Source organism: Rhineura floridana, chromosome 3 (assembly GCF_030035675.1).
Source record: "Rhineura floridana isolate rRhiFlo1 chromosome 3, rRhiFlo1.hap2, whole genome shotgun sequence".
In the NCBI taxonomy this organism is placed as follows: domain Eukaryota; kingdom Metazoa; phylum Chordata; class Lepidosauria; order Squamata; family Rhineuridae; genus Rhineura; species Rhineura floridana.
Window position 1 is genome coordinate 22000205 of NC_084482.1, and position 15797 is coordinate 22016001.

Genomic DNA, 15797 nt, shown 5'->3' on the forward strand with positions numbered 1-15797 from the left:
TCTAGCTTAAATTGTGCAGTATCCCCCTCCACCCCCACCCTCATTTCTCTTCTTCCAGACTTCCCTCCTATGTCCCCAACAACAAGAAGGAAACAAAATGAACCTGGATGGGAGACTGCCTAGGAATCCTATGCCTGCCATTCTTGAATTCACTGACAGAAAAAAGCCAGGAGAGAGCTTGAAAGTATTTATTTGCTACCTACAGGACCTCGCAAAGCAGTGTAAGTACAGAAAATGCATAGACAGAAAAACTATGTATCAGATTAGTGTAAACTACTAAGAGACAGCATTTGGGCATCGTAGGGCTCAATGAAGCCATAGGAGTTTGATAGTTCCAGATCACTTAACCTAAAACACATTAAACAAACAAATAATTTTATTTATTTAGGCATTTCTATACACATAATTAATTATGTTCTCTGGGCAATTCACAAATTAAAATAAATAAAATCTACTCCGACAAGCTGAGAGACGGAAGTTTTCTTATACTCTGCATCTGTTGCTACAGGTGCTGCTGCTATCTCATAGCAAAGAAGACCATCCAATTGGCACTGGAAAAGCTCTTGTACTACGGTGAAAAACTGTATGAGGACACATAGATCGTAGGTGCAAGGGAGAAAGACAGCAGGCTTTAGGACTCAGGGGAAATAGCTAGGAAATTGAAACCTGGAAGAAATCCTAATGAGAAACAAACACTGTAAAAGAGGGAACAGGAGATGTTATCAGTGCCTTGCAACACTATTAAAATCCAAGGAGGTAGAAGAGTTGAGTAGAGTGGCTCCTTTGTGTATAGTAGTGGGAACTGATGGCAGTGCAGACCCACCCCCATTGGAGAAATCTTTGCTTTCTTTCTGAAAAATCCCTTACTCCAGGGGTGTTTCAAATGAGTTTTGTCCACCTGGAACAGCTAAGCATAAGGCTAGAGGATGGCCCACTGGGTTATGCGATGGCTATACAAGGTCCAAGCTATTTAAGGCATGATAGGTCATGATGAGCCACTCTTGGAATGGCGCAGGGGGCTGAAGGCAGCCAGTGCAGACACTGGAATGTCATTTTAATGCATTTCTGATGGCCCATCTTTTTCTGGAGGATGAGATTATGTTTTGCATTATTTGCATTGTTGGAGCAGTCTTCAAACCCCATGTAGACCTTATTGCAGTAAGTCTAGCCTTCGGCCTGTGAAACCAAAACTGAATGTTGCCAGTGCTGAATCTGAAAATCTGCAGCCTTCTAACCAAAACAACTGGTGGGGGAATAGAGACCTTTCATTTCAGCAATTTGGAAACCTGCTATCAACACTTTAATATTGGCAATGGGCTGCTGTTTGCAAAGGGCATATAGTTCAGTGGCGGAGCATCTGCCATGCATGCAGAAGTTCCCAGGTTCAGTCCCCAGTATCTCCAGGTAGGGCTGGGAGAAGCTCCCTGTCTGAAACTCTAGACAGCTGGTACCAGTCAATGTAGACAATACTGAGCTAGGTGGATCAATGGCCTGACTCAGAATAAGGCAGCATCCTCTGTTCCTAAATATTGCTGCACCGCAGGCCCGTGTTCAGCTACCTGTTGCCATTAACTGCCCACAGGAGAGCAAGAGTTGACTGCAGCACCACAGTTGCCGACTTGCTCCTCAGCAGCCATGCTCATGCCAGCTGACATTATGTACTGGCAGAGTAAGACTAAGCCCCGGCATTGAAAACAGGTGCCTTCTGTTCAAGTTTTAGGTCTGATAAACCATGATCTTTATTTATATAAAACTGAGAAGTGAGAGATTTGAGACATTTTGCTGCTGAGCAGTTTATTACTAATTTAAGCACATTGTGCCAGACTGAATGCAAAGAGAGAATAAAAGGAATGAAGCATAAGATACAGCAGAAGAGGCTACAAAGATTTTTTCCCACCTTTGTACTGAGATGGGCTTCCTCTTAAGGATCACTTCCCTTTGGTATAAAAGAGAATTATTTATAGGAACTGACACCCTGCTTGCTTTGTGTGGGAGTTTGACAGACACCAGAAGCACACCATATTCCCCACTCATTTCTAAAACCTGTTACGAAGATTAGTGCTATTAGCAAGGGTCTGCTTGCAACTGACATGAACGTTAGAAATTTTCAATAAACAACTAAAAGTGCAATCCTGTATATGTTTACTCAGTCCTACTATTCAATAGGCTTACCCTCTACCATCTGTTTAGAAGTGCAGAGTGAGATGTTGAAGTTCCAAATACAATCTCAGTATATATGTAAATGTAATAGATAAATCTCAGAATTTGAAATGCAGCATATTCAGGATTTGGTATTTTGACTCTCAACACTGAGGTTGAAATTAAGACATCAAATTCCTTCACTAACAATTTCCTGTGCCTCCCTAGAAAAAAACTTTATTCCAGGGTTTGAGGACTCTGGCTCTCTTCTCTATTCCTAGTTATAGCTCTTGCCCTTTGGAATGCCTGCCTAGAGAGCCACTGTTCAAGTTCTTCCTTACAGGAATACAGAAGGCAAGAGAAAATATTTTGTTTAAGTCAACATTCAGGGGAAGGGGTGTTCTGCAATTTCCAAAAACTTTTGCTTTGCTTCATTTATGATTGCAAGTTCTTCAGCCTTTTGTTGGCACTTCAAGGTATTTAAAAAAAAAATTATTGTGTCACACTAATGGAGCTTTTCCCCTCTGGAAAGAATCTCAATAATGAAGCACAATTTACTTAAAGATTTCTTCTTATGTTCCATATACAGAAAAGTAGAATCTTGCTTTAGTTTTTTACCATGATGAAGCCCTTATCAGACTTTTGCTCATCTGCATTTCCTTTGCATGTCAAAAAATTTGCATGAAGCCTTAGCACAGTTTGTGCCAAGGAACAATTTTATTCAGAGGGATATTTGCAAGCAGAAGCAGCAGCAGGCTGTATTTGTTGGATAAATATTTGGTAGTTGTAGTGGGAGGTACTCACACTGTCACATAACACAAGCTATTTTAAATATGACTGTGCATCCAGGTGCTGACATAACAGCAGCTGCTTCACCCAAAGGACGAGCGATAAGAACACCAACAGAACGCCAGCATTCCCACTAATGGGCCCACTCCCAGTCTTTCCCCACCATTTAGGAATCATCAGCCTGATGGTAAAGCAGAGAACTCTAACTACAGAATTCTCCATGGCCCTACCTTGGAGGATTCTTTGCCTTTTTAGAATCCATGTGCCTGGGCGTTCTGCACCCAATCCAATATCAAGCCCAAGATTTAGATTCCTGAAGAACAGTTTTACTCTTATATGAAAGTCAAGTTTCTAGTTCTGAAGATCTCAGGGGTGGGTAATAGGCAGCTGCCCAAGATTAGGCAGAAGCCAAGAGCCAGGAGTTGAGCCATGGAAGAAGCAGGAATCAGGACTGAGATGCAGGCTGGAGGTCGGAAACATGTGAACAAGCAGTAACTAGACCCATGGAGCAAACCAGAAACTGAAGCAGAGGGCAAAGCCAGCAGCCAGGGACAGGGATAGGATTCATTGGCTGGTGCCAGTTTGAAAGCATTCTGTTGACCTAATAGGACAGTATTGATCTGAGTTCATTTTTTGTCTGCTAGCTGCTGCTTTTACCAATCCAGGTTTGTTTCCCTTGCAAATGTTGATATTAATTCTAGCACATCCCTAGTCAGGCCCAAAGAGTAAGACAAGAAGGAGCACCTCAAAGCAAGGAAAATCCTGTTACTCAGGTAAGGCCTAACTACTCAAACTGGAAATTCTTTTCTGATTGTAAATCTTATTGCAATTTTACAATATACAAATCTCTCAGCATAAACCCCAATTTACAATAATACAGTTAGAATTAAAAATCCACAAAACAAGATAATCACAAACAATCTTATTAAGATTAAGACCCTGTTATTCTTACTTGATCTCTCAGCAGCTTTTGATACCTTTGACCATGGTATACTTCTGGGCCAACTTGGTAGGATGGGTATTGGAGGCACTGTTTTACAGTGGTTCTGATCCTATCTTCAGGGTCACTTTCAGAGAATAGCATTGGGTGATTGTCTTTCAGACCCTTGGCAACTGTGCTGTGGGGAGCCGCAGGGTACCATCTTGTCCCTCATGCTGTTTAACATCTATATGAAGCCCTTGGGAGTGGCCATCAGGAGGTTTGGGGTGAGGTGTCAGCAGTAAGCTGATGATACCCAGCTCTATTTCTCTGTAACATCTGGATCGGAAGAGGCCATGCAAGCCCTGGACCACTGCCTGGATTCAGTGGTGGGCTGGATGAGGGCCAATAAACTGACTCTGAATCGTAGCAAGACTGAGACACTGTGGGTTGGTGGTTCCTGAGTTTGGATAATTGCTCAGTTGCCTGCTTTGGATGGGGTCATACTCCCTCTGAAAGAGCAGGTCCTTAGTCTGGGGGTCCTCCTGGATCCATCTTTGCTGCTAGAGGCCCAGGTGACCTCAGTAGCTAGGAGTGCCTTTTACCAGCTTCTGCAGGTAAGACAGCTGCAGCTGTTTCTGGACCAGGATTGCCTGACCACTGTTGTCCATGCACCGGTAACCTCCAGGCTGGATTACTGTTGCGCATTCTATGTGAGGCTACCCTTGAGGTTGGTCCAGAAGCTGCAGCTGGTGCAAAATGCAATGGCGAGACTGCTCAATGGGGCAGGATATCACCAACATGTCACCCCACTGTTGAAAGAATTGCACTGGCTACCTATTTGCTACCGGGCTAAGTTCAAGGTTTTTGTTTGGGTATACAAAGCCCTAAACAGCTTGGGACCAGGGTACCTGAAAAATCGTCTTATCCCTTATATACCCAGTCAATCACTGCACTCCTTAGGTGAGGGCCTCCTGTAGATATCATCTTATCAGGAGGTCCATTCTGCACAACAGAGCAAACAGACCTTTAGTGTAGTGCCATCTACCCTTTGGAATTCCATCCCCTTAAATATTAGACAGGCACCATCTCTGTTATCTTTTTGAAAACTACTGAAGACCTTCCTCTTTCAACAAGCCTTTTAAGTTGAGACCTTATCCTAGTCTGCATCTGTGTTGGAATTGCTTTTTAATATGTTTTCAAACCTTTTCTTTTTTAAAAAAAAAAAGATGTTTATAAAGCTTTTTTAAATATGTTTTTAAAGTTGTTTAAATATATTATTATGTTTTAAAGTGTTTTTAGTGCTTTGCTGCCCTGGGCTCCTACTGGAAAGGCGGGATATAAATCTAATAATAAATAAATCAAAATTTGGAAAATAAAATAGTTGTTGGTACAAAATTACTTGTAGTGGTTACTTTATGGTCCACTGTGACTCTGTGTGTATTGTTTTTTGCAGGCTTGAAGATGACATTATATGTATTGGGTGGTGATAAGATATTAATAGGTGCAGAAACTTAGGTAACTATTCATGTTTGTTGGATTTAATTCTTTTATTTTTCTTTCCCATACTGGAAGTCCTTTTACAATTCTTCCCATCCAGGAGGTTCCAATGACCAGCTTGGCTGGGCAGGGCCAGTTCAGGATTGAAGATTCTTTACTGCCTTATGGCAGCAGATGTTCCAACCTACATCACCCCATGGAAAACCTGCACATATCCAAAAGGTTCCCAGTTTGAGCCCAGCAGCTCCTTCAGAAGACTTATTTGAAAATGACGTCTCTATGAAAACCATAATATTCCAGAGAGCAGAGCCTGTATTGGAAGTATGGCTTCCTGTCCCTCCTTCCTGGATTCCAGTCATGTTTCGCTACTCCACAAACTTCTACTGCCCTTCTGTTTGGGCATATATAGAAGATAGCCTCCTGCAGTCTCTATTCAGTACTTTATACGTCTGCATTAGCATTGCTAAGCCTCTCTTCCCTCATACAGTGCACCTGGGGAGATATCTTACATTCCTTAACTTCTCTTTCAGTGCTGGCAAGGGAGAAGGAAGTGACACTGTGGATGTGTACTGTGAGAGCAATTGCTCTAGGGATGGCACCAACTTGGGTGCAATGGCACCATCTTAAAATAGCTATGCAGTGGCGTACCAAGAGCAGAGTGTGGGGTGGTCCACCCCTGTGGCAAGCAGTAAGGGGGTGCTGCCCCAGCCGGAGGAGGAGGCAGCCGCTTGACTGGGACGCACTCGCCACCGCCTGCCATGCTTCTGCCACCGCCGCCACAGTCAGCCTTGGCCGGGCCAGCACTCAGGCGCTGCCTGCTGGAGCTCCGGGGGCGCTATGCCGTAGCTGCTGCAGCATGGCAGGAGTGGCGACCTGGGAAGGAGCGTGTGCACCACGGCGGGCTGCAGGTGAATAGGCAGCTTGCTGCGGGTTGCAACAAGCAGTGCTTTCCCTCCGGCGGGCAAGCTGAGGGGTGCAGTTCACCTGCAAATGGAGCCCAGCACAGCAAGGAGGCCCCTGGCAGCGGGCACCAAGCAAGCCCAGCGTCAGATGGTGGCACAAGGGGTGCACCTGGGCTGCTGGTGGGGGGGTCATCCAAAGCCCCGCTCAGCCAAGAAGCTCCCTGGGTGACCTCAGGCCTGTGGCTCAGCCAGCAATGGGGTTAGGAAGCTGCCTTCTATGGTCCATCTAGCTCAGGCCTGTCTGCACTGACTGGCAGCAGCTCTCCAGTGTGCCAGGCAGGGGAGGTTCCCAGCCCTGCCTGGAGATGCCACCGGGGACTGAACGGGGAGGGGGTGGCTTCTGCATGCAAAGCCGGGGCTGTACCATTTAGGGGAAAATGTTGTGTGCCACCTGAGGCTCCTCAGAGGAAAGGCAGGGTTTCATGTAGTAACAAATCCACAATTAACAATTCCCATCGGGGCTTCTGCCTTTTCACGCACTGCGCTGAGAAGGAGCTGCTTTGCTTCCAGGTGTGCAGGCACAGGTATTACCGTTCTTGCCCCAGAGATCCACTGAGCAATTGTGTAAACCTGCAAAGCTGAGCTTTGTCACAGAGAGAGAGTAAGAAGGAGCCAAAGAACATCGGAAGTGCCCAGCTGCTGGACCAGGCCAAAGTTGTGACTTGTAGCCATGGGCAGCCTTTATCCTCTGTGAACTTGTCCAGCCCCCATTTAAAGCCACCCAAGTTGGTGGCTGTCACTGCCTCATATGGGAGCAAACGCCGTAGTCTAACTATAGGCTGTATGAAGAAGGTCTTTCCTGGCTCCCCATGTGGCCTCCCCTGACCCCAGAGACAAGGGGAAGGAGAGCTGGATGACTTCAGTATACTGCTGGGACTGAGCGTCAGATCCCCTGGGGACCTCCCTGCAGCTGCTTCGTAATGGGTGTTGAAAAGCAAGGGGCCCAGATGGAGCCCTGCGTGACACCACCACTGAAATGCCTTGGGGTCGAACAGAAGGAGGCCCCCCTCAATGCCACGATCTGAAACCAGCCCTGCAAGTCAGAGCGGAATGACTGTTCATCAGCGAGCCTCCAGCTCCCAATGCACAGAGATGGGCCGGAGAGATATCATCACCGATGGTGTCAAACGCTGCTGTGGGGTCCAGAAGAATCAAGAGGATGCCCCATACCTGCTGTGTAAATTTGTATAGATATTAGCAGAGATGGTCAACAGTCTGAAATGCGTGTGCCTGTGTGTGTATTTACCTGTTGTTGTTATGTGCCTTCAAGTCGATTACGACTTATGGCGACCCTAATAATCTCATTGATTATCACTCGCTCAGACCTTGTGTTGTAGCTCCCAATTGCTTCTGCTACTTCTCACTATTAAAGCAACCCCGTTTCTTCTTGATTTCTCATTTCCTGCATAAAATATTTTGTATTTGCCTGATTGAAAATGTCCCATTCCCGTCCATTTTAATTCACTCACGCCAAGTATTGTGATGTTGATATGTTCCATTTTTTGCTTGACAATTTCTAACTTTCTCTGGTTCAGGCGTCTCACATACCATGTTCCTATTATGTGCGTCGTACAACTCCGGACTCTCCTTTCACATCTGTGCTCATCAGCCTCTGGGCTTCCTTTTGGCTTTGACCCAGCTGCGTCATTAGTCACAGCACTACTTGTACTTGTCCTTTGTTCTTCCCCAGTAGCTCGGTGAGTGCCTTCTGACCTGGGGGTCTCATCTTCCAGCACTATCTCATGTTGCATTTTGGATACTCTGTTCATAGAGTTTTTGTGGTAAGAGGTATCCAGAGGTGGTTTACCATTGCCTTCCTCTGAGTCTGGATGCATCTTAGTCTGGTGTTTCAGCTTTGATCATTCTGCCTTGGGTGCCCCTGCTAGGAGTCTAGTCTCTTGGCCTCGACTCCTGACGGCAGTGCTCTCAGCTTCTTTGACACTCTCAAACCCTCACCACGTCAAGGTGTGCATCCTAGTGTGCATCCTAATAGCAGGCTTTTGCCCTGCATTGAGATGAGACTTAAGACTTAGTAAAATAAGAAAAGCTACTTTATTTACAGAAATACATAGTAGATAGGATGGTACTATATATTCCTGCATTTAAACAGTAGATTTGAAATAAACAATGATAGCACAGTGATTGTAAAGACGAAGAAACAGAACTTGAGTTACTTCAATTCTGTCATTCTATGTGACCACTTGGAGTTTTTATTTGTGTTTAAAATTTAAAACAGTGAAACAGAGTGCGAACTGCGAGGTGAATATTTTTGTTTGGTAAGTGCAAACTTCTTTTCTGGCCATTATTATTATTCATTTCATTATTATTACTGACAATAATTTTGTCATATAGAGGAGGGGGGTGTTCAAAAATGATCCGCTCTGGGTGTCAAATATGCTAGGTACGTCACTGTAGCTATGCTCAGATTCCACACACAATGCACTGACTTGGTGCCTTCTCAGAGCCCCTTCACTTCCTTACCACCCCGCTACAAGGAAGGTGTTGTGTACTGCCTCTCTGAGGCCTCAAGCTGCAGACGGTATGACAAGAGCAGGAGAGAAATCTTTTTGATGCAAAGCCTGGGAGAGGAGTTAAATGTGATAAACTGGGGGGGGGCGAAACCTGGGCAATTCTGGCCAATATAATCAGTAATCAGGACATTGTTCATTTAGGTTGCTTATGCTCCTTCTATGTCAAAGATTGTTCCTCTGTCCCAAAGGTTTTAATAAATAATTGTTGAGCTTGAGGACATCTGGTGTATCCTGCTGTTTCCCATAAAGAAAACATAAAAGTTCACCATCCAAGGAAGGTCCTTTTACCTCATGATTTTATACATCAAAGCACAGGAAGTAGGACAAAGCAATTTTTTTTAAAAAGCAGGTATTTTTGTTCTCATGAGATGAAATTCAGCTCAAAATATGACCATCCATCCTGCAAAGCCAATGCCAGTCTTGCAAGAACACATATACAATGCAGGATGGAAGTGGTGGAAAGAAACAAGGGACTAGAACACCAGATGAAGATACTATCTTGTGTGGCTTGGAAAGGAATATATACATTGGATGCAACTCTGTCTTTTCATCCCATACAGGGGAGGAGTGAATCTCCTACGGTTCTATACAATTTTTCCTAATATACACATTTTTGCAAAGCAATTCTCCTTAATATAAAGCATTTTTTATATTACATTCACTAATGTATGCATATTACACACGGTTTACCCCAGTATATGCAGTTTATATATACATTATGTGGCTGTATTGCACTATGGCATTATGCTTTGTATTGCAAAATTCAGAGAAGTGCCCATTTTAAAGGATGGCTGTGTTTCAGATCTTCTATTGTTTTAAATACTGTGAGTTTGGGTAGGTTTGCCTTTAAATGCAAACAATCAAATTTCTCCCCCATCCCTATCCCCTACAAGCTTTTAAAACTACCACACATACGTACCCTGAGTCTGAGTTGTACCTGTACTACCCCCACATATATACCCCCTTTTTTAAAAAAATTCAACAGACATACAATAAGTCACATACATTGAATTGTTGAGCTTGAAATAAAGCATTAAAATAGGAGCAAACATGCAAAATGATCAAAAAAAACTTGCATTTTCTTGGCAAAGAAAAGTCACTGAAGTCTTGGTTTGGGCACAGAATATAAGCAGCTTTGATTCTGTGGTGTCCAAAATACTACATCTGGAACCTTCTCAGATAGAAAGTACATTTACTTTATTTCCCAAATAGTTAATGACGACTAATGACTTGCCAGGAAAATGGGGAGAGGATGGAAATAGCCCAGCAAAGAACAGCCTCACCTTCCAGCTCTTCTGGTTCATAATGAATGTTGACAACATTGCTGGTACCTCCCAGATCAACAACAGCCTCATCCTCAGGTCTCTGTTAGAAAAATATATACACACAAATCTTTACATGTACCTGAAAAATTAGATTAAAGAATAGAGGGACCCAATCCTGAATCACAGTCAATGATCTATACATTTCTCATACATACAAGCATTATTATTATTATTATTATTATTATTATTATTATTATTATTATTATTATTATTATTATTAACAATAACAATAACAATAACAACAACAACAACAACAACAATAATAATAATAATAATTTGATTTATATCCCACCCTTCCTCCCAACAGGAGCCCAGGGCGGCAAACAAAAGCACCAAAAACATTAAAACATCATAAAAACAAATTTTAAAATACATTAAAACAAAACATCTTCAAAAATATTACTTTAAAAAAAGCTTTCAAAACATCTAAGATTAAAAACATTTTTAAAAAGAAGGTTTAAGAACATATTAAAAAGCAATTCCAACACAGAAGCAGACTGGGATAGGTCTCAACTTAAAAGGCTTGTTGAAAGAGGAAAGTCTTCAATAGGCACCGAAAAGATAACAGAGATAGCACCTGTCTAATATTTAAGGGGAGGGAATTCCACAGGGTAGGTACCACCTCTATTGCACATTCACCCCTAAATGTTGGCCTGCCCAAATATAGACAGATGTTTGCACATACATACATGATAAAATAGTCCCTCCCACATACATTTTGGCCTATCTTTGGGAACATCTGAGATGTTCTATGGCTTCATGACGATGTTTGCTCTAGAAAAAGGGTCTCAAGCAGCCTTGACATGCTGTTACTTCTATTACAGGTTTTTGTCTTCCATGTTTTTTGCACTGATGATTATTCAGTTGCCAACATAGGAAGGCCAGCTTCATCACCAGAATGGGAGTGGGAATATTTACACCTTATGGTTACTACACTCCTGGGCAAGTCTGATCTTGCAATGCAATTTTAACTCTGTTTATTCTCTTCCTTGAAAGTTGCCTCCACAACTACACGTAGACAGTTTTGGCTGAAGTATGCCGTTGTTTGCTTTAGAATCTCATGGCAGTCAACACAATGTAAGCATTTATTTTGTTTTAAATGAATGCTGCGATTCTGGAAATGGATTGCTTTCCTGCTTATCTTAATCATTGTTCTCTCAACCCCATGAGTCATGATAATGACCACAGCATATGAAAGGGTCATGTGTGGGGTGGGGTAGAAAATGGAGAAAAACTCTGGCCAAAGGTGTGGTTTGAAGGGAAACAGCCTCATGAGCCAAAATGGGATCCATGCTGGCAGGGCCGGCTCCAGACACGCTGGGGCCCTTGGGCAAAAGCTGGCCCCAGGCCCCAGTGCTCCCCTTCTGTGATTCACGCTTGGTGAGAGCTTCAGGACTCCTCCATTCCCTTGCTTACCTTGCTCTGCAGTTGTGCATGCAGCGGTGCCCTTAAGAAAGATGGTGGCTGAGGTTTCCCTAAGGAGCTGAAGCCTCTGCTGCCGTCTTGGTTCATGGCAGGGATGCGAGCGCGCAGCACGTATGCATGCCATCAGCAAGGAAAGGGAATGGCAGAGCTCCGAAGCACTTGCCATGCAATCCGTTGCAGAGATCCTGCCGCGAATCACAGAAGGGGAGCAGAGGGGCCCCTCAGGGGCTCCTGTAGCCTCAGGGGCCCTCAGGCCAGTGCCCCACCTGGCCACCCCTTGGAACCGGCCCTGCATGCTGGGCCTAATGAGGCCTGCAGACCAGAGGTTCCCCATGCCTGGGATAATTGTAACTTGTAGCTAGCCATGATAGGTATCTCAGGGTGTCATTGAGAGGTATTTTATATCTCACTTAAAAATCTGAAGGTGTTCTAAATCTTACATATTCTGGCCAAATCTTACACCAAGGAGGGTTAATTGAACTACACTACATTTAATTCCCAGTCCTTGTACAACCAAGACCAAACCTCCTCCACCCACTAGATAAACATGGAATACCATGATCTGCTGGGACGGCACCAGGCATGACTGGGCCCTTTGCCACCAGCCCCCCTGGGCCCATGCCACCATAGCCCAACTCACTTGTACAGGTGGTGCAGGGCTAATAATCCCACACACACATCCCACCTACCTCTCCTGTCCCTGTGAACGAACTGCATGCTGTGTGCGCATGCCTATCATCAACCAAAATGGCAGCAAGGGCATTTGCCCCTTAGGAAGCCTCTGCCACCATCGTGGTTGATGGCAGGCATGTGTGCACAGCATGCACATCATTCACAGGAATAGGAGAAATAGATGGGACACGCATGTGAGCTTATTGAAACCCATACTGACTGTATTGGGGGGGTGCCTGGGAGCTCCCTCTGCACAATCCATGGCACGGTGGGGAGCTGACCATGTAGAACGAGAGCGCTACTCTCCCACCCTCTAGATCGCAGGGGCCCTCAGCCAGGGCCCAACCTGGCAGCCCTCTGGCACTGGCCCTGGTGATCTGATACTGTTCAATAAGAGTGTTTCCTCTCATTCAACTGTGGTGGATGTACTATCACATAGAAATGGTCCAATGGCTACTCATATCACAAGACACTGCTGGTTCCCTAAAGCAGGGCAAGGGGGGGAGTGCTATTGCTTTATGCAGCTCCTAGAGAGAAGAGGCATTTAGGGAGTTCTCTCCTAGGTAAAATGTTGCAGGTTGTCCAAACACAGTCAATTGGTTTCTCCTTCCAGTGCTGACCCAAAACATTTTGTGACCTCAAACAGGGCCCAAATGTCCCTTTGCTAGGGTCAAGACTTCCGGCAGCAGACACCAGTTTCTGGCTTCATCTATTTCCCCATATGCACATACTCTCTCTCACTCTCTCACTCTCTCTCTCATGATGCCATCTGAAGCAGATCATTTCCCTCTGCTGCATAGCGCAACCAGCCTTCTCTCCTACACCAATTCTAGGAAAACAGACATACTTGCAAAGATGTGTGACAGAAGCTTGTCCTTTGTGTCAAAGGGACTCGCAATCCAAATTTAGATCAGTGGATGGAAAACATTTAATTTAAAATTCAAAACTTACATAAACCCTCATTTTTCAAGTCCTAAAGAAAATTAAGACTATTAAAGCTTAGAACTGCTGTTGTTATGTGCCTTCAAGTCGATTTCGACTTATGGTGACCCTATGAATCAGCAACCTCCAAGAGCATCTGTCATGAACCACCCTGTTCAGATCTTGTAAGTTCAGGTCTGAGGCTTCCTTTATGGAATCAATCCATCTCTTGTTTGGCCTTCCGCTTTTTCTAGTCCCTTCTGTTTTGCCCAGCATTATTGTCTTTTCTAGTGAATCATGTCTTCTCATGATGTGTCCAAAGTATGATAACCTCAGTTTCATCATTTTAGCTTCTAATGGTAGTTCTGGTTTAATTTGTTCTGACACCCAATTATTTGTCTTTTTCACAGACCATGGTATGCACAAAGCTCTCCTCCAACACCACATTTCAAAGGAGTTGATTTTTCTCATCCATTTTTTTCACTGTCCAACTTTCACATACATACATAGAGACTGATAATACCATGGTCTGAATGATCCTGGCTTTAGTGTTCAGTGATACATCTTTGCATTTGAGGACCTTTTCTAGTTCTCGCAGAGCTGCCCTCCCCATTCCTAGCCGTCTTCTAATTGCTTGACTATTGTCTCCATTTTGGTTAATGACTGTGCCAAGTTATTGATAATTCCTGACAAGTTCAATGTCCTCATTGTCAACTTTAAAGTTACATAAATCTTCTGTTGCCATTACTTTAGTCTTCCTGACGTTCAGCTGTAGTCCTGCTTTTGTGCTTTCCTCTTTAACTTTCATCAGCATTCGTTTCAAATCATTACTGGTTTCTGCTAGTAGTATGGTATCTTCTGCATATCTTAAATTATTGATATTTCTCCCTCCAATTTTCACACCTCCTTCATCTTGGTCAGATCCCACTTTCCATATGATATGTTCTGCGTATAGATTAAACAAATAGGATGATAAAATACACCCCTGTCTCACACCCTTTCCGATGGGGAACCAATCGGTTTTTCCATATTCTGTCCTTACAGTAGCCTCTTGTCCAGAGTATAGGTTGTGCATCAGGACAATCAGATGCTGTGTCACCCCCATTTCTTTTAAGGCATTCCATAGTTTTTCATGATCTACACAATCAAAGGCTTTGCTGTAATCTATCAAGCACAGGGTGATTTTCTTCTGAAATTCCTTGGTCTGTTCCATTATTCAGTGCATGTTTGCGATATGATCTCTGGTACCACTTGCATTTTTAAATCCAGCTTGGACATCTGGCATTTCTCACTCCATATATAGTAAGAGCCTTTTTTGCAGAACCTTGAGCATTACTTTAGTTGCATGGGATATTAAGGCAATAGTTCAATAATTACTGCACTCCCTAGGATCTCCTTTCTTTGGAATCGAAAGCTTCCAGTCTGCAGGCCATTGTTTTCCATATTTGTTGTTAATTGTTTGTCAAAATTTGGACAGATTCTGTTTCAGTAACTTGTAGCAACTCTGTTGGTATGCCATCTATTTCTGGTGGTTTGTTTCTTCCAAGTATTTTAAGAGCACCTTCCACTTCACATTCTACAATTTCTCATCTTCCAGCACTATCTCATGTTGCATTTTGGATACTCTGTTCATAGGGTTTTCATGGTAAGAGGTATTCAGAGGTGGTTTACCATTGCCTTCCTCTGAGTCTGGATGCATCTTAGTCTGGTGTCTCAGCTCTGACCATTCCGCCTTGGGTGCCCCTTCTAGGAGTCTAGCCTCTTCGTCTTGACTCCTGATGGCATTGCTATCAGCTTCTTCGACACTCTCAAACCCCTTCACCACGTTAAGATGGGCATCCCAGAGAAAAACTGTAAATTCTAAGCAGAATTGTTAGAACTGTACTGAGAAGCATATGCAACAAACGGAGTCCTTCTCAGTTTCCTGTCATAGAAGCTGGCTGGGGAAAGGGATTATTTTTCTCTGATCAAAGATGTGGAAACTGGATGCATTTCAAACTTATGGCACCAACTATAGCCTGATAAAGCTCTTCCTCATATAATGCAGTTATTACACACACACACTTCTGTTCATGCCTCATTTTATTTATTAAATTTTTAATAGTTCTTTAAGAGTGAAAAAAGGACACTTCGCTAATAGCAACCTCCAGTACTGCCCTTTTATTTCTTCTTCACTCACAACCTAGACATAAATTCGCATATTAATCTTTCATAGCTCTGCTGAAAGCAGAATTTCCCAAAGGAAAACCAAAATGTTTTTTACCAGTAATGAGCGATAACAACCTCTAGCCAAACTCCAGGGTCCAAAAATTCATATAATAATAGATTTGCTCAAACCAGATCTGCTCAAACCAGAATTCAGTTTGGGTTTCCAAGTTCCATCTTCAGGAGAATTAAGTGAAATATTAAGAAGAAGAGTTGCTGAAACTGGGGGTAGGGTGGCTACTTACCCTGGGGTGGGGAACCTTTATCAGCATCTGCCTCACAGGCCGAATTTGATAGATGGGCAGAGCTTTAAGGCAGCCCCCACACTCCTGTTTGAGCAAATAAGCCACAAAAGCCTCTTTGAAGTAGTGCACCTGTGTGCTACTTCAAAGGGCACTTTTGCACAGGA

At 43.6% G+C, this 15797-nt stretch overlaps 1 protein-coding gene across 2 annotated transcripts in view; it reads right to left on the minus strand.

Moving 5' to 3' along the window:
• The window catches only part of SLC4A8 (solute carrier family 4 member 8), a 109732-nt gene that overhangs the window by 60247 nt on the left and 33688 nt on the right, over positions 1-15797 (minus strand). For both annotated transcript variants that reach the window (XM_061614936.1, XM_061614937.1), the window contains exon 2: positions 10124-10205. In XM_061614936.1, the coding sequence (XP_061470920.1) occupies positions 10124-10205 (82 nt within the window). The remainder of the gene's footprint in view (positions 1-10123; positions 10206-15797) is intronic.